General features: G+C 36.3%; 1 protein-coding gene across 1 annotated transcript; it reads left to right on the top strand.

Moving 5' to 3' along the window:
- The first annotated feature begins 46 nt into the window (after positions 1-46).
- cd81a (CD81 molecule a) lies at positions 47-19,307 on the top strand. The gene is made up of 8 exons (XM_020927446.2): positions 47-219; positions 6,822-6,936; positions 14,968-15,065; positions 15,149-15,223; positions 15,685-15,810; positions 16,427-16,525; positions 16,930-17,013; positions 17,083-19,307. Exons 1-8 carry the CDS (start codon positions 154-156, stop codon positions 17,143-17,145), a joined length of 726 nt encoding a protein of 241 aa, XP_020783105.2. The 5' UTR covers positions 47-153; the 3' UTR covers positions 17,146-19,307.
- The last annotated feature ends 530 nt before the right edge of the window (positions 19,308-19,837 follow it).

The following is a 19,837-nucleotide window of genomic DNA, read 5'->3' as shown; positions in this document are numbered from 1 at the left end:
GAAGAGGGGGCGGAGTTGGGTGTTGCCTCTGTCTCCGAGATCCAGCGAGCACTTCAGTGAAGATTGAATCACCCTGCCTGGCCTGCTCTTACCGCCACCGTCCCGTTAACTCCGCATATCTCCGAATATCTCTCCTTCACCGTACGCACCATCATGGGAGTCGAAGGCTGCACCAAATGTGTCAAATACCTGCTTTTCTTCTTCAACTTCATCTTCTGGGTAAGGAATAAGCTTATCTATAACGACATAGCAACCTTGTTTTTGGACCATGCTACGAGTGTGTGCGCGTCGCCCGATCCTTTCTTGTTTTGCGGTTGATGTGCTCATCGTGAACTGCGTGGATACGAAGAAAGGCATTGCTATGCGAAGTCTTGGGTATGCACTTTTGTTCTTGTTTATCTTCATAAATAAATGCGTTTGCGTTTTGCGTAAAGCTGAATAACGGTGCACCTCGTTCATTGCACTCCAACTGGCTGTTTATAAGCACTGATCGCTATGAGGCGGTAAAATCACATGATTGTATCAGGTGAAATGGTTAAGCTGTAGACACACGGCAAATGTCTAAACTGACACAGTTTTTATGGCATAAAAGCTTCCATTCAACCCTTCATCCTTTTACTAAAAAAAGTCACTTTTTTCAGATTTTGCAAATTTCCCTATGTGTAGGGCTATTGCATTTGAAGTCACCAAAATGAGAATTTTTAATTTTTTTTTATCTGTACTTTCACTTTCTTTTAGAGCAGGTATTGTCAGGGTAAAGTAAAGTCCGTCTGGCTGAGGCTTTGGGGAATGGCTTTGTTTGGATTCCATCCTCCACCCAATTTTTGAGAGTGCACATGTGTGTGTGCGTGTGCGCGCAGGAGGTGGAGTTTGGGGGGCCATGGTGGTTTCCATTTGGTGACTCAAGGCTCAGTGCTTGTTGATGGGTCATGGAAACATTTAGTGGGTGTTTAGTTGGTATCCTCCTTTTTGAAATCTGAATTAGTATGGCTCTTTTAATTGGCCATTTAAAACCTGTGCGTCCTTGTGACTTTAGTTCCCAACTCAGTCTTACAGTCTGCCTTTTGGTTTTTGAACAATTTCCAACAATAGGAAAATGTGATATGTTCTCCTTTCACTGCAGTACTTTATAGGTGCCAGAAATGTACTGTAAGGGGTGTGGCCAATCTGTGACGTCACCCCACCAAGCCTAGTGTCTAGTGATTTCATTTGCCAAGTTTAAAGCCTTATTTACAATCCTCACTGACTGTCCATGCTACCTACTGAATGAAGACTGAATTGCTGCCCATGTCTGGCCCTTTCCTCACCCTTTCCGTTACTGGACAGTGTCTGGACACATTATGTTAGTTATGGTGCATTAAGGGCGACAGGCTGACATGTTGCAGACAGCTTTGTATAATGAGGGCTTTGCTGGAAACAAGCAATAAGCTGGCTGTGGCAGATGAAAGCTGTTGCTGGTAACATATCTTTTACACTATGTTAGAAAGTAATAGAAATACATAGTGAGTTAGAAAGAATTTAAGAATCTCTAACAGTTTGTACTAACAACTGAATGTGGGCATATAATAAAGATCTTCTGGATTTCCAAGCTCCTTATGGTGTTTGTAAGTTACTATTGAAGCCACATCTGCTGTGGGTCTGAGTGCTCAAGATGTGGCTGCTGATTTGTGCCATCAACAGTATTTGCATTTTTTTTTCAATTTTTTTTTTGTCTTTTTATTTGTATAATGACCAGTCCACCACAAAATGTTTACTATGATTTAAGCTACTATATATAGAAACTATGGGAGATGGACACTGAATTGACTGGAATTAAAAAAATTAAATTTGGACATGCACTTGATGAACTGTATCTCATATATCTCCTCAAAGTAAAAGTGAAAGTACAGAGATAAAAATATAAATAACACTTTTGGCTTCACCATCCACTGCTGTCAATCGTGACAGTTGGTGCTGGGATCTAACTTGATTTAGGGGAAGTTTATGAGAAGTAATCTGCACACATTTCTTTTTCAAAATGTAAGAATGCAAACACACATACTCTGAAAATCAAAAAGCCGTAAAATCAGTCAAAAATACAATAAATAAAACATGAACAGATTCCCCTACAGCTGTAACAGTTTACTACAAAGCCTCTACTTGAAATGAATGGATTTAGTGTAGCATTATCTTAGCAAATGGTGAGCTTCCACATAATTACTTTTCAGTTAAATACAGCGATCTTTCTGACTCATTGAAATAACATTTTCCAGATGTGATGGGAGCATGATAAAGTGGGTGTGGCGCAGAAAAGTAGTAGGAGTAGTAGTAGATATAATATACAATTATTTTCTGCATGTAGAGCCTAGTAGTCATGAAAACCTTGAATTTAACTGTACCAGGTTTACAGTCTTCAAAACATGACAAACATAACTAGTTAATTTTAAATTCTTTTCTGACGCCCAAGTTTATTTCCTGACCCATGACTAGCATCCTGATTATTCACCGTGATGAGGTTATAAGTGCGTTTCCCAACTTTCAGAGCCCAGAGCAGAGTTGTTTCATCACACCACTGCTAACAACTACTATGCTTAAAAGGGCATCAGTGTTACTTCCTGGCTCAGAGACTATTATAACACTTTTTCTTTATTGACCACAGAGCTGCTTTTACAGTATCAGTACTGGGTCAAGACAAATTTCACTTTATTGCACAGTAGTTAAAAAGCAAATAATAATAAAAAATATGCACTGCCCCTTAAAGTATGGCTGGGCTGACCAAAATTTGATAAATGGTTGGACGCAAGACAGAAATCATGCTGAGATCAATATTATTTAATATACAAATTATTTTAATTTTTTTATTTTATTTTACATTTTGCCAGGAAGACCCTATTAAGTTAAAATATCTCCTGTGCCAGGCAATCCTTTTACAAGTATGCTTTCACATAATTAAGATTATCTCATAAATGCAAATAAATGAACCCATATAGTGCCGATTGCATCTCTTCATTTTATTTGCATAAACAGACTCTGTATCTTGTGTATCTTGTGTCCATGTTAGTAAAAATGGAAAGATAGAGTAGATTACAATGTCTGATTTAGTCGTTGGTAAGAGCTATTGCTAATCCTCGTGAAAAGTGATTGTAATGAGATTGTTGATGCATTACCGCACCCATGTAGGCTAGCTCCTCCTCCCGCTTTAACACATAGCCCACTTTAGGCCTTTTAGTTTTATTGGCTGCTCTAAAGTGCTTTTGCCAGTGTATCTGTCAGAGCTGAACAAGTCCGGCACATGGGTGAAGAGGCGGGCTGTGATGTGCGGTCGCAAAGGCTCCATGGAAAGGCTAGCTCTGCAGACTGCCTCTTTAAAAAGACAGCCCTCCTGTTTCCATAAATCAAAGTGGACTTTGAGAGGGTTAAAAGGTTACTGGGGGGGGGGGGGGTGCAGCGGCTCGAAGCGGTCTTATGGGAACTGCAGACCACACCCCATCCCCCCATACCACCCACTTCAACATGCCCCGCATTCTGCAACAGCCCTGCACGCCGGGCAACAGGCAGAAATAGACACCGGGGGAGTTAAACCAGGGGAGTGAAGATCTAAACATGATGTGATGCCTGCTTTCATTCAGAAAGTGAAAATTTATTATGTAATCCATTCAATTTAACTTGGTATTTTTGGAAGATTTTCTTTTGATTACTTTAACTAATTTATGCTTATTATGCTTCTCACGAAAGTTGAGATTTAAAAATGTTACCCCGATTATAAAGCTGCAGAGAAAAATATGCAAAAAATAATACATTTAATTATTAACTGATGTAATCCAAAACATTCATTATGGAATTTCTATATCTTTAAATAGCGAGTCATTTTTAAGGAATGCAATACCTTGGGAGCATGAAGCATCAAATAATGATTCATTCTGATCTATCATAAGTGTTATAGAAAAATGAAATATGTGAGCCTGCCTTTGCTGATGGCAAACTCTTGTAAATGGGATGACACAATCACACCATGTTTTACACTGTTTTACACCAACAAATGCACTGTTTTAATGAGAAACACATGCTAGACTGTCTGCCCTATAAGAACTTAACTGTTACTTATTTGGGCGGCTACATAATCACTCATTCTGTTTTGTGCAAAAGGCCCTCTACTGTCTGGCTAAGCTGCTAACAATACATCATTATTTATAATTACTGCTTTAATAATAGCAATATCCTGTCAAGAATTTTGTTGATCCATTAGACATCACATTGTGGTGGGATCAAATAAAAATCTTGAAATCACTGACCAGGTCAGTACACTTTCTCTTAAGATAGTCTGACGGCTTTTGTTTTTTTAAGCAAAGAGGTCTTCCAGTAACGAAATGAGCTTTGTGAAGTTTGGAATACTCTAACAAAAGTTTGTGAAACAAGAACCTGTCATAAAAATGTATTTGGTGGCTGGTTACCAGGGTTCCGCATTTATCAAAATAAACAAACGTCTGCATAAATTATTGGCTTTATCTGTAGACCAACATTTTAGTTCATTGATAAGAGTACAGAGTACAGAGATAAGAGTCAAGAAGAGGGAAAGTCAACTATTTGTTAAACATGGATCTTAAACATTACATTTTAAACATTACATCTTAAACTAAACTAGAGTTAATAGGATATGGCTATTGAGAAACTGAAAACTATTGAGAAACTGAAAGATAACACATTTAACAGATAAAATGGCCTGTATTTGCTGAATGCCACAACAAGCTACATTAAATGTTTTGATATGTTTTTCAGTTGCAGCTGTTACTTTGTACTGTTTAATCCTTTCACTGGGAAAAACACATTGTACAGCAATAGCAAAGTTTTGAAGCTAACTCCTTTGTAATGGGCGCGTTTCCTTGTGCTGCAGCGGTATTCACTGTTGGAACTAACCACAGGCGGATTTCTTCCATGTTACTGTGATTCCAACCCAGAAGGAGCGATGTGAGGCTTCCCCCAAGTGACTCAGATTTCCCACATACCATAATCATGCCTCATTTTGGATGAGCTGCTTTATGCCTCTTTTATATGTAGTAGGTTATTTGTAATATTGTGATTGGCAAATGCCTACTCTTCAATTAAGTCACAAGTTTTCAATGAAAACTAATGCATAAAGTGTAGTCCTATCTAAAAAAGTGTATGGTTTTCAGTCACACTTGTAGAGAATCATTTCATCCATGCTGTGAGGAGTTGGGAGTTCACTTAAAGTTAGAAAGTCATTCTGTGGTGGCACTCCTGTGTATGTGTGTTGAATTTCTGCGCTCGTAGCAGTTACGGTGTTGATCTGGTTGCTAGGCAGCATCTGGCCTCAGCTCCAGAATGGCCCCGGCTGAGAAAGGACAGAGAAGGCGGCTAATCCCATTTTAGCACAATTTTAATAGCCCCAACCAGTGCTAACAAGTCCTGAGTTGACATTTAGATTTGGATCAGTTGATTTCTTTATTTTGGTTTTCTGTAGATGTTTAACACTTGAGAAAGCTGTTAAAGAAAATGTTTTTTTTAAGTTGTGCTATGAGGTAGAGGTTTTTCCTTCTGTTTTTGCTTTAGTAAATGCTAAGGAAGCTATATTTAGGATTTTTTTGTCTAAACAAAAAAGTAAAGCCAACGTAAACCTCTGTTGAGAACAATGCTTCACAGGAGCTACATCTGACAGTCTTTCCCAAGGAAATTGGCAAATGGAAAAGTGCAAAGTAAAAACAAAGCTGTTTAGGTTCTTATCTTAACTGTATCCTTAATGGACCTGTATTACACCATTTTCTGATCTATGTTATAATGTTGTTTCCTCATTAAAAAAATACCCAGAGTTTTGTTTTGTTTCATTTATAAGTTTAACACGGAAACCCTGCATTTTTAGGCAAAGTTGTTCTTTCAAGCAGACAACACTTTGTTCCATTTTGTGATGTCATGTGGAAATACAGGAAGTGCTCCATTCCAACCCCATACATTTTCACTAGAATCATAATTTCAGCCCTAAAACTGGCAGTCTCTACTGAACAAAATGTAAAAGGTAACTGTTAACTTCAACTATACCACTTCATGACATCATCAGGTGGAACAGAGCATTTTGATCTTTGGAGATGTAGACATACTAATAATAAAGGCTCAAGCATGTGAATGAAACAAAACACAGCTCTAGGTCCACTTTTGATACGATAACAACATTATAATATGGCCTAAAGAGTCAATTTTGTGTAATAAAGGATCTTTTATTTTTCTTGCTGAAAAAGTAAAGCCTGAAAACATTTTTACACTGTAGCAAAATATACTTTTTGATACAAATTTCTCTCTTTTTACGAGTATTGTAAAGTGTCCATGCTAGGGCTATGCATTTATAAAATTGTAATTAAGATCCAGATATTTTATATACTTTTAACTATATTATTTCTAAGAGTCTTTTATATGGTTTGGTCTTTTACTTTTTTATTGAGAGGTTTATAGCATTGTATTGTTAGTAAAAGTGTGTAGTTCAGACTTTCGAATAAATTTGACTTTTTAATGTTAAATTGCAGTTATGTTATGTGTCGTTTTGTTTCAGTAAATCTATAATTAAAAAACATTTTTCACTTTTTTAATAAGATCAAACCAACCATAGTGTGTATAGTGTTTTGGACTGAAGTGTGTTTAGTTTTAGAAAAATGTTGTATATTGAAGTTGTCTGCTTTTGTTTACACTCGAAATGGTCTTATGTAAGCAGCAATACAGTCACCCCAAATCACCTTTTGCAGATTGGCTTGAATATTCATCGCCGGTTTAGTAAATAATTTTTATGTTGTGGTTTTTAAATGGTTGTAGTGAAAATAATCATCATGTTTATGTTCCAGCTTACAGGAGGTGTAATCCTGGGTGTGGCTCTGTGGCTGCGGCAAGACCCAAAGACTAGTACACTGCTTGGAATCGAGTATGAAGGACATCAGGCCCCCAACACATTCTACATCAGTACGTATTATTGCTAATCCAAGTTTTCTAGAGTCATACTTAAGCCCATACAATCCAAATAACGATCTTTTATTGTGAAATCAGCCTGAATTTCTATTAGTCATCTGTGTTTTGACTTGTTTGGCTTTATATACCAATTATGGCTCAATGATTAGCTTGGTTTCCTGGTGGTTTAACTGCACTGCAAAAAGCAATATCTAGCTCAGTTAAAATGACATTTGACTTTATTTGAGTAAATTCAACTTGACAAGTAAACATGCCTACCAATGGTATAATCATGTTTATCTTCATTCAAGCAACATTCGTTTTTTTTTTTTTTACTTATTTGAAGTGCAAAGAGTTGATGATTTTCTTATCGTGTTCCTTGAGTGTAGCAAGATGTATTTTCAGATGTATGTAGTGTAGAAGATGTTTTTTTTTTTTTTTCTATTAACTATATATATGTTTTATTTTCATTTGCAGATAATTTTTCTTGTCAAGGGAAATTTACTCAAATCATGATCAAACTTTCTTAACTCAAGTAATCTTAACTTGGCTGTGTGAGTTTGTTATTAAACCCTTGTCTTTTTTTATTCTTTAACCCTTGAGAGTGCTGCTGGTTATTTCTGGCTGGGTTGGTGCTATATATATTTTACTTATTGCAAACAAGATTATCTGCCAATAAAAAATCTTTGTTGTGCTACCTGATAGGCAAGACTGTCATTGTGAGATGCATTTCCAGCTCCAATTGTCCTCAAGACGATCGAAAATGCCCCAAATCTAGTAATGCAGGTCTAATAGAATAATAGAGTTAAAAGCTATATTCTAGAATCATTTTAATGAATACGGATGGCCTCTTCATGTTTTTTACAGTGTACCCATAGGTCATAGTTTCCACAAAATGCCTTGCTGCCTCGGACAAGAATCAAAATGAATGTCTCTGCGTTACTTTGTGCTTAGTGGGTGGAAAGAAAACATTAACTTGTGTCTTGTAAAAGGAAAACGGCAGGGAAGCGAAAAAATACACCTGGAAATAACCATAGCCAGCATCAGACCACACAGTTGGTAGTTTAGTATATATATAACATTGGCTTACATTTAAGGAAAAAGGTTGACTAGTAAAATGTATTGGTGAAAAGTTGTAGAAAATACAATACTGCTCATGTACAATGATTAATGCAGTTTAAACTGTCTGTGAGATTAAGATAATGCATTATGGGAGCTAGTATTGACATTAGGATTAACTGGACGTGGCATCATTTTCAAACGCTAACACTACTACTGCAAGTGAAATGATGTGTAATGACAGGCCACATCAATATTAATGGTCTCCACAAATGGACATCCTTAAGTTGTGAGGCTGTATTGATTAAAACAAAAAGTAATATCCATTATTAATAAGCTAAAGAGAAAAAGGTGACATTTTAAGAGCCTATAAATTGTCAGCAACAGTGGTTTGGCAGTTAGACCAAACCTTAAAACTTCCTGAATTTTTAAAAAGTGCCAAATAATTCAGGTTACATTCAAGTGCCAATGCAAAATGTGCAGATAAGGCAGAGTCATTCTAATTACATTGTCTAAATTAGTGTCTGTTCTAAGTTGCTAATCCTTTATGAGTGGTACCATATGCGTTTCTGTAATGTTCTAACCGCAATGTGAACTTGAACAATGGCTGTTGGGGATGGGGCAGACAGTAATAATGATTATAATAATATATAAAAAAAGAAGATATTATTAAAGATGTTAAATGAAAGAAAACATATTACATAAGTTTACAAATGTCTTGTTTCATGGACCAAATTGTGTGTCCTGCCCCTAGTAATAAATCTTTTTCTTTTATATAGTTTTAGTTTTTAGTTTTTTTAGTTTACATATCATTTCTTTGTTGATTTCTGAACATTCTTTTGTGTTTTTACACTACTAACTCTACACTAACTGTTTGCTGTAACGTTTCATTCCCTAGAAACCATGTTCTAAATTTATCAGCTCTGCAAACATGAGATAATTGCTTACACATTTGCGTTGGCCCAACAACTTTTAAATTTTAATCTCAAAATTTCATACACATTTCAAATCCATCAACACACATCCCTGCCTTCTCTCACAGCTTTCAGTAGTCCCCACACGCGAATATGTCAAGTGATGTCAAAAATGCTCTAATGAAGTCGAGTGACCACACCTCAATGGGAACACCAGCAACTTGTGACTGACCGGCCCCAACAGTACACACACGCGCGCGCACACACCACGGCCTCTTTATCATGAGACTTCAAAAACACATGACCTGCTCCTCTCTCAAACCTCAGCAGCCTGCGTTCAATCATTCTGCTTCTGTGCGTCCCCGTCAACAGCCTGACTCATTGCCTTGTGAGGAGTGTGGATGAAATCATGCCAGGAATACACGTCCAAAGTAGTATTTTTGTGTTGCTGAAATACAGTGGCTGTTTGGGCTCTTGTGCTTGTTGTCTTCTAGCAGGGCATAGCTGTGGTTTGGTCCCAAAAGAAGCCTTCTCTCCAATCAAAAGGGGGGAACTACTGAGGGACTTTTTTTCTCCTGGGTGATTGCGTCCTAAACATTACATAAAGCCTTCCACTCATTCGCAAAGAGAGAAGAAAAAGCTCAGTTCGGTGTAGGAAAAAATTCTTCACTGGCCCTCCCTTGTCCTCCTCCCTCTCTCTGTTCCTCCCTCCTCTCCTCCTTCAACTGTGAAAGTTTCCCTCTCTGGGTTGGTTTCTTTCCACTGTCGCTCTCGTACACTTCCCCATCTGGTTGTGGTTAGTGTTTGGTCGCCCTGTCTAACTACGTCTTTTTTTTTTCTTCCTCTTTTTGTTCGCCGTTTCTTTGTCTGTGCCCCTCCTCCTCCTCTCTCCATCCCCTGCTGCCAGGAACTTTTCAATATGGAGGCTACTTTATTTTTTTAATTTGGGCTTGTCAGCGTTGTAGTCAGATAGCAGCAATAGTACAAGCTGTACATTAGAATCTAAATGAAGAGCTGAATTCTTTAGTCTAATAGTGTCACTCACTGAAATCATTCAGATAATAGATTGATAATGTTTCAAAATAAAGTTAAGTTTTCTATTGGTAAACATCTGCAGTTTATTGCATTACTACAGATGAAATGGATATACTCTTCTAATTAAATATTTTTGAAAAGTGACTTTTTACAAATGAGCTTTCAACAAACATACAAACTAAGCATTGTCTTGGCATCATCTGCGGCCACAGAGAATCTAATTAAACTCGGGCAAGAAGCACAAATACATTCCACATTGTAACAGCATTTTACTTTGGATTCTGGGCGTGGCCGATCAATAGGACATTGGGTTCAGACATGGTGATTACATTTGAGGAGTCACATGATGAATGCTTGTTTTAATTTCTGAGAGTCGAAATTGCAGTGTGGCTATGGGCTATTCTTTATGCATGGCCTGTTGTACATCCAGGGCCTCTCTGGGTGTGATTCCTCATGTTTCAGAAGAGAGCAGGGCTAATGAGAAGAACAGCTGCACTCAGCCCCACGCTCCATGGTTTGAGCTCTAAAGCACTTTTCCCACATAATGTGTAACCATAAGCCTTACACGACCATGTAATGGACTATGTACAACCAGAGAGCAGGTAATTCAGCCACTACTAAACACATCTCCTTCCTTCAGATAAGTGGAGGAAGCCCTTAGGAAGTCATTACTTCAACCACTTGACTCAGGTTGACAGCAAAATACTCAGCCATAAGTAACAAAAAGTCTTAGCCAAACTATTTGTGATCCATTTTGCATTGCAATTTCAGTATGGTAAACTAGAGCTTAGTATTCTGTTGTGTTCTGCAAGGACAAAAACAGCATTTTGCCCTTAGGATAATATGACTTCAGCTTCTTGACTCACAGAGGCAGTAAAGCATACCATTTCATTTTGTATTTGGAAAGTCACCTCCACACCCTCATTGCGAATATGAGTAAGACATTTTAAGCCAATTTTATTGCAATATTGTAAAATGTACTTTTGGTTTGATTTTGGTTATTGTTACACCATTGAATTGCACTAAAAAGTAGATTTATTGGTGATAGTAGTCGTAACTATAGTTATTATAACAGTTGTACCAATAAGTGCAAAACACCATGTATGAACAGAGGAAACTATTAAGAAAACTATTACTCTGTTGTCTTTTATTACTTGGAGAGATGCCTACACAAACACTGAGATTGCAAGTAGTGTATTTTATCATCTTGGCTTATGCCCAAAATTTAAGATGAGCTTCTACTCTATACTTGCATCAAGTTGCTGTAGTAGAAGTAAGAGTGTGATTGCAGATGAAGCAGGAGTAATAATGGCAATTGTATGAATAGACCATTACAGTGATTAGAGCAGGATTGCAAAACTAATTGTAGAAATGGTATTAGTTTTACTAACATTAGGACTAGTAACAATACTCCTGATGTTCAAACACTTGTTGCTGAGCAGCAAAGAAGTATTTGTACTAGTGCTGTCATGCGATTAAAAAAATTGAGAGATTAATTAATTATGATCTGTAATTAATCTAATTAATCTCATTTTAATCTCACCTAAAAATTGCTGAGAAAAGCCTTCAATTTGAGGTATTTTCATTTAAATTCATTATTACATTATTGTGGCAGATCAAAAGACTGATATAGATTTAAAAAAGTGACTTTATAAAGTCATTTATTGTTTAACAAATCTCTGCAAATTGGCTGTTGAGCCCAAGTCTCCATGAATAAGAAACTGTTTGTTGTAAAGTAGCAAAGACGAGGAAATCTGAACATAATAACTTTTGTCTACTTAAAGACAATAAAAAGTCCAGTCTTTCCTTAACCATATTAAAAAATATTATTGATAGAGAAATGCTTTATATATGAGATCACTGGTTTTAGTCCTGGTTTAGACCTGGTTTAGACCTGGTTTAGACCTACTTTAGTCCTAGTTTAGTCCTGGAATGGATTAGTCCTGGTGTTAGTCCTGGTGTTAGTCCTGGTGTTAGTCCTGGTGTTAGTTCTGGTGTTAGTTCTGGTTTAGTCCTGGTTTAGTCCTGGTTTTAGTTCTGGTTTTAGTTCTGGTTTTAGTCCTGGTTTTAGTCCTGGTTTTAGTCCTGGTTTAGTCCTGGTTTAGTCCTGGTTTAGTCCTGGTTTTAGTCCTGGTTTTAGTCTTGGTGTTAGTTCTGGTTTAGAGGCGCACAGGAGGAAGTGCGGTTTACGCCGCGTACACGAGAAAACACGATCCACACGCGGCTCACGGGAGGACAGCGATGTCCGTGCAGTGTCTACGGAAGAAAACGTGGTCCGCGCGTTCTCATGACGATGATGAAGGTGTGTGTTTGTTTGTGTGTGTTTGTGTTTGTGTGTGTTTGTGTGCGTGTCCCCTCATGTGGCAGGTCACTATAGGACAGTAGTGCAGACATCATGAGCCTATGCAGGTTGTTTTCAGGCGATATTATATTTGTTATTTTCTTTTATATTTCACGTCGGGAGAATAATTTCCAAGACACGAATGTGTTTTTACCTGTGCGCTGCTGCCTCTGTTCTACTGGCTCTTCGACCTCGTCCATTGTGCGACTGACGCCGCCAACGTTAACATGACGTTTACTTACGCTCTTACTGCGCGCGTTTTGTGTGGCTTTCCGGCAATGAGTGGAATTACCGAAATAAAAAAATGTATAAATGTGTTTTGAGTGTGTGTGTGTTGTTGTTGTCCCAACAACACATAAAAACAGGTTTTATAATAAAGAAACTCACATACAGAAACACTAAAGTTAGAGATTAAAAATGAGATTAACGCGATTAAAAAACATAACGCGCTAAATATGACTGTAATTAATTAATCGCAATTAACGCGATAATTTGACACCCCTAATTTGTACATCAGTTACACTCAAAACCAAGTACTGACTTTGAGCATCTAATTCAGAGTTTAGTCTGCTGGGTTCAATCTCAGGCTCTGATTTTAATGTGAAATTCCACTGGCTTTGGCCTTGTCTTTTCTACTGAGTGTCCTCCAATATAGAACTGACACGTTTACTGGCTTTTGTGCTGCATTAAAAATAAAAAAAAAATCAGAAACAGGAAACAGGTGACTGTTGCGCTTTCATTGTATCATAAACAATTCTCGGATGACATGAGGAACACAACACATCTGGATAAATTACTGGATGTATATATGTATATACTATATATACTATATATACTATATATATATATATATATATATATATATATATATATATATATATATATATATATATATATATATATATATATATATATATATATATATATATATATATATATATATATATATATATATATATATATATATATATATATATATATATATATATATATATATATATATATATATATATATAAGACACAAAAAATTCTTAATTTTACTCTAATATTGATAAGTTCACCAAAGACAGTTGTTTGCAGTAGATTTGCACATATTATTATATAACTGAATATTGTTATTCTAGAAGAGACAAAAATTCTGTATTAAGATGTTGCTAACCTAAAAACTGCAGTTTTTATTCTCTCTGGGTGACATACAAATACAGGCTGACGGCATCTGCAAAGGGAGAGGATCCACACGCAGATTGTATCAAGTCAGACAGGAAAAGACATTGAAGTAAATAAAATTATTGATGGCATAATTTGGAATGGGCCAACCATTACATGCAAAGGACAAATGGGTGGTGTTTGTGGAGCAGTGCCAGAGATTTAGATTGCTGTTATTCAAGCAAGTGACCGTCAGACTAAAGAGCCAGAGTAAGAGATGGCGCGGCTACTTGGTCAGTCGCCAAGCTATCGATTTAGAAATTAGCCTTCAGTGTGGCGGCGGTGTGAGAGAAAAGTGGTCTTGTGGCTGGAGCAGAGGTGGGGGGAGGGGACAGGGAGGTACCATCCCAGTTAGTGGTCCAGAATCTGATTAGGTCTGAACTGACAAGCACAACTGATGATGCAGGGCTAGACACAAAGAGCTCCTCTGCCTCTGCGATTAAGAACAGGAAAACTCTGGGAGAATGCCCTGCCCGGTGCAGTGATGTCACTGGTTCCCTACTGTCTGCTGCAAATATGTTTCATAATGACAAGATTTAGGTTGTGTTGTAAGGTAATTGCATAGATTGTGGTAAAACTCTTTTTAGGTTACCTTTATAATTTTGCCATCATGGCACCATCTTTTGTATAGATAAGCTAGGGCTGAGGGGGTGTAAGTGGCATTCCAAAGTAGTTTAGGACTACTTTGACTATAAAGTTTTTGTTAAGAATACAGAGTTTTTGAAATTAGTTGTTCAAGTATCATGTAGAATCTTTTTCCTTGACTTGATGTTTGCTGCACTGTCTTTACTTAGAATGGTATTTATAATATATAATATATCTTGTTTCCTATCACTCCTTAATCACATCTATAATAATGAACTGCATTTATAAAAAGGCTTTCATTTAGATAAGGGGGCTATATATTGCACACATTATAGTAAATGTGCTGAGTTCATTCAAATATATTTAATTGTCATGTTAAAAATCACAGTCTAATTTGCAGTGCTTAAACTACATGAATGGTGCTAAGGGAACCCAGGACAACCTTTTTAAATTATTTTCATGGTTTCCTGAATAAGGTGTTAAAAAAGTAGAATCCACTTTTTTAACTGACTTTTTTATTGTAAGTGAAACTCGAGCTTGCCTTGTCCTGAGCTAAACCCTGACCTTTGAACATTCATTAGCCAGCAACCAAATATTTGCATGTATAAGAGTATGTGTAAGTCTAGAAAAAGAACCCCATCTTTTCTTGAATGATGAAACTGTATATACTATATATTTTTTTCCTTTTGCATAAGTGAACTATAAACAACTTGGTGTGAACATAACAAGACCATGACTCACCCTGTTCACATAATATCTTAACAACGTCCACCCCCTGCTGGTCAACTAGTGCCACTGCAGTCTGTGGAAATTTAGCTTTTGCTCATCTATTATTCCAGATGGTTTTACATTTTTAAAAACTTTTTGTGAGTAACTTAATGGTGTTTTTCTGTCTTTTTTGTGCAGGTGTCCACATTCTGATCGCTGTTGGAGCTGTTATGATGGTGGTTGGCTTCCTTGGATGCTATGGTGCTATCCAGGAGTCTCAGTGTCTTTTAGGAACCGTGAGTTTTGAATCTTTTGCCTTTTTATATTATATATATTTTTATATACAGCAAAACGACAATTGTTATATTGTTTCTTGCAGTTCTTTGCCTGCCTGGTCATTCTGTTTGCCTGCGAGGTTGCAGCTGGAATCTGGGGCTACTTGAACAAAGAAACGGTAATACTCCAAATGCATGTATTCAAATAATACCTATTACTATACCTTTACTTATTACTATAGCTACCGAACATAAATTTTTCTTTTTTGCTTTTCAGTTCATGTTATTTTGTTAATGCCAAAGCTGTTTTAATATACAATTTTTGTGTGATGGTTATTGACACTTTTGCTTCATTATCGTCCACATTACCATTACTCCAGTATGTGACCAGTGAGTCAGATCAGAAGTTGTTTTTTTTTTACATGTTTACTTGTAGAAATGTAGAAATGACCCAATTTTGCTTCCAAAATTCTCACAATTATTTTTTCATTTCTGATTAGTTTTATATTTTTAGTTTATGTAGTTTTCAGTACAATCTTTCTTGACATCATCTCTTTAGTGCCAATTTAATAAAAAATGCATGAAATAGAGTATGAAGTGTGCCATTAGCTCATTGGTCCTTGTCTTGTTCCCTTTTTAGGTGTCGAGTGAGATGATAAACTTCTATGACTCAATTTACAACCAAGCCAGGCAACCAGACTTCGCAGGCGCTGACGAGCAGAAGAAGGCCGCCCTCGCCACTGTGCTCAAGGTCTTCCATGAAACGGTATGACCACTCTTCACATAACATAATATATCCTAAATACATGCAATAATTTGTGAATTTAAAGTATGTTGAGACAGCTGCAAGATTGGCCAGTGCAGCAGGTGTGACCCAAATATAAATGAGTTGCTATTCTTCTCTTTTACCATTAGGTAGTGCTAATTGCAAATATTTCAGTTGCAACAATAAAGGCTTGAACTTATTTATCCTATACAAATTATAAATCAAAGCTGTTTATGATGAAGCTAGCTACTTCTTGGTTGGAGTGTTCTGCAATGAAAGTAGGGAGCAGACACATAGCACAGGACACAGCAAGGGTGAAACTCGGTGCAGCGTGGTGATTTGCTTTCAGCAGCCATTAGTTGGGAAGTGGAGCACGAGTAATACCAATAAGCTCTGACAGATGCTCCCCGTGACTCAGACTTGTGAGTGCAATCTAGGTTCATCTTACAACTTAAATACAGAAGAGATAATAAACAATGTTCATCAACTTCAACTTTTCCACTTCACAGTTAAATTCTAATTTTATGGATATTAACTGATGCTTTCTATTTCTGGTAATACCTCTGATGTAAATGTTCAAGTGGAAATTGATAATATGCATTCTTTTGTGTTCCAGCTCCAATGCTGCGGTAAAGGTGGAGCTGACCAGCTGTACACACTCTTCACTCAGGTTTCTGGCACCAGTGACGTCTGCCCGAGTTCTTTTACTGCTATTGTAAGTCTGTATATTGATTTGAAAATTTCACTGCTGCAGGCTACAAAGAATTTTATCAGTATTTTAACAAGTCATTTAGCCTTGCGGTAATATTAATCAAGTGAACAACATCCCAACCAGTTACTATTTTTAGTTAAACATTTAAGTATTTCCTTGCTAATGCAAATGGTAATGTACTATGATGTTGTTAGCAATCTCTGTGCTATTAGCATCTAAGTTGTAAAGTGGTTTACAAGTAAATTTGTTGAAGACACATTAGCTTAAGTTAATGTTCAAGCTATTATCCCACTACTCTTTGCTATACATTATTTTTATTAGATTGTTAACACATTAGGTTGAGTGTCCTTCGCCTTAAGATGTTATGTGAGGCCATAAATGTAATGTTTTTTTGTTTATTTTTACAGAACTGCCATGCTAGGATCAGAGAGTTGTTCTCGGACAAGATTTATCTCATTGGAATTATTGCACTTGTAATTGCAATGATTATGGTAAGTTGTGCTAAGTTGCAATTTGCTTACATATAGAAAAAATATTCTAATAGTCTTCTTTTTCTTTAGATCTTTGAGATGATCTTCAGTATGGTGCTGTGCTGTGGGATCCGCAACAGTCCAGTCTACTAAAGATCAGGCTGCCATACTCTTCTTAATCAATGGAAAGAAGTGGTTTCTTTAGTTCTTTCTTTTTTGTTTTTTATATGCAGGAACCCTCATATATATTGCTCGCTGGACTTAGTCAGCCTTAGACACCACCCTGTTTTTTTTAGTTTAGTTTTTTTTTTTTTTTTTGCTTTTTTTTAAACATTTTTTTTTTGTTAGTCACAAATGCTGTTATGCATATTGACCAGTGCTATTCTAACCTGAATTGTAGATTTTATATCACTCTTATAAAAGCAGCCCAGTTCATCGCTGCTGTAATTGTTTAGTGATCTACTGCTTTCATGACTATAAACATGCTCTTATATTCTTAGTTTTATGGATGTTCTTTTCACTGTATAAACTGTATATAAATATATATATTAACAGTGCTTTATGACTGCCTGAGCATGGATATTGTATTACAGTAGATTCTTATCCTTAACTGTCTGCTTGAATGCCTTGCCCTCAAACTAAAGCAGACTGTGGATTTAAGAAGAGCACTAGTGTAGTACTAGTGTAGGCTTCCCCGTCCCAAAGACCATTATCTTTGTCCACGTTGCCATATGATGGATACAGTAGTCTACTAAATAAGGAATGTCTATAGTTTTACCTAAGGAACCAAAGTCAAAGTGAATAGTCATTTTGACTGGATGCGGGTTTGATGTTCATTTGTTTTTGACGACGGTTGTTCATCTCATGTTCAAATCTATTCTTGAAGGCATAAAATGTAGCCTAAATCTCAGTGGAAGTTCTGTTACTTCACTGAGTAATTCAGATTGGAGGCATTGTAAAGATTGTAAAGGCATAATTCAGATTGCAAAGGCCTTTTTAAATTTAATGCATCCCATATATATTTGACATTATCAAAAAAACTAAGGAATTTGATTTGTAGTTCTTATAAATGTTCAAAAAGGAGTCATAACCTCAAATTGGCTACTTATAGGCTGGTTGTGTCATTTTACTGTACTATTGTTTTACTGTTACAATTCTGTCCATCAGTTTGCACACAGCTGCATCTTATATGCACACTAGCTAAGGACCTACCAGATCAACAGTTGACACTTTGGTATAATCATAGCTTTACCAAAGTATCACAAATAACTTTGTCTTCTCAGCCAGTTAGGTTTTATCCAACGCTCATTAGCTTTACTAATGAATTCAGACTATTATGCCATGCCAAGAGACATGTTAAAAACAAAAACATTTGGATCTGCTATGATGGGGTAATTTAATTAGCATAATTTGTGAAAATCCAAGTGACTGTGGTAATGTGTATTTGAAGTGTTTTTTTTTTTTCAAATGTTAGCTATGGCCATATTTGTACCAGTAGAAGGCAGTGTAGCCCCACTAATACAGTACTAACTAGGGTTATTGGCTAAGGTAGTTTTTTTTTTTTTTTCTAGAGCCAACTGCCAAATTCATTTCTCACACTTACCAAGCTCAGATTTGACATGATCACGTGTAACCTGCCTTACCACACTCCTGTGTCAACCAACTAAAAGCTATGTCTTGTTAATGTGTTCTTGATCTGAGAAACAGTTAAGTGTCTTGTAATATTTACAGCTCTGAAATATTGTACTAATGAAGTTCATGAAGGCTGTAGAAAACCTTATTATATGCCTTTTTCTCTTTGTATTGTGATATCTTATGTCTGGTACGTTGTTAAAGGAGTCTGTCTGAAGGTAGGGGGATTTGTGGCAGTACCTAGTGTGTCTGATGTGAATGGCTTATGTTAAAATACCCAAATTTCAAACTATTGCAGAAAATGCTCGCTCAATACAGATTTTGATGCCACAGTGATAATTAAAACAAAACAAAAATCTTTTTCAGCTATACCAAACAATAGTAGTTTACTTAATAGTAATATTCTTACTCTAGTTATGAAAGACCTTTCTAAAACAATTCAGGATAGGTAAAATGTATCAAAACCTGTTCAGAGAAGTTTTGGTATCAATTATTTAGACAAACGTACAAAGGGCATTGGAAGAACTTAACTGTACAAACTCTACTCATTGTCTTTTGGATTTGAAGACCAACACCAGTTCTACTGCCACTTGAATCTCACCTTCTTTCTTTTGCAGACCTTTGGTTTGCCCAAATATAAAGGGATTTGATGTATTTTACAAATAAAGATGAAAAAACTTTGACTGACAATCTCACTTTATTTGTCCCTGAGGGGCAATTTAAGCACATTGAAACATAAAATACAAAAATACTAGACAGACACATTGTAATTTGACACTGGATTATTCAGTATTTTAAAGTCAATTCTGACTTTTTTTTTTTGTGCTTACATTCTTACCATGAAATGATCATAGCATATTTATATAAGTGCTTCTGGTGGTAGTACTGCTCAACTGCGTAATCTGATTATTTTCACAGAATTTGAATTTTGTATAGTGTTACATACAATACAATTATGTATTTCTAAAAAACTGGGAAATTTTGTATTTGCAATCTGACATTGAGGCACCAGATGGCACTATAGGACTTCATATCACAACATGATAACTATTGAAAACAGCCTAATTTCTGCTATTTTTTCTGCATATTGTTTTTTTCCAGGAATAAGTTTTAGGAGTAATGGAGTTTTTATTTATTTATTTTTAAGAATAATATTTGGGTTAATTTTGACAAAGTCTTGCCAAGATACATTTCTGGAACATCCCTTATCCGC

The sequence above is a fragment of the Boleophthalmus pectinirostris genome, unplaced genomic scaffold, assembly GCF_026225935.1.
Source record: "Boleophthalmus pectinirostris isolate CB_2022bp ecotype Guang Dong unplaced genomic scaffold, ASM2622593v1 HiC_scaffold_19, whole genome shotgun sequence".
In the NCBI taxonomy this organism is placed as follows: Eukaryota; Metazoa; Chordata; class Actinopteri; order Gobiiformes; family Gobiidae; genus Boleophthalmus; species Boleophthalmus pectinirostris.
The sequence above is the reverse complement of the archived record's forward strand: the minus strand, read 5'-3'. Positions and strand labels throughout refer to the sequence as shown.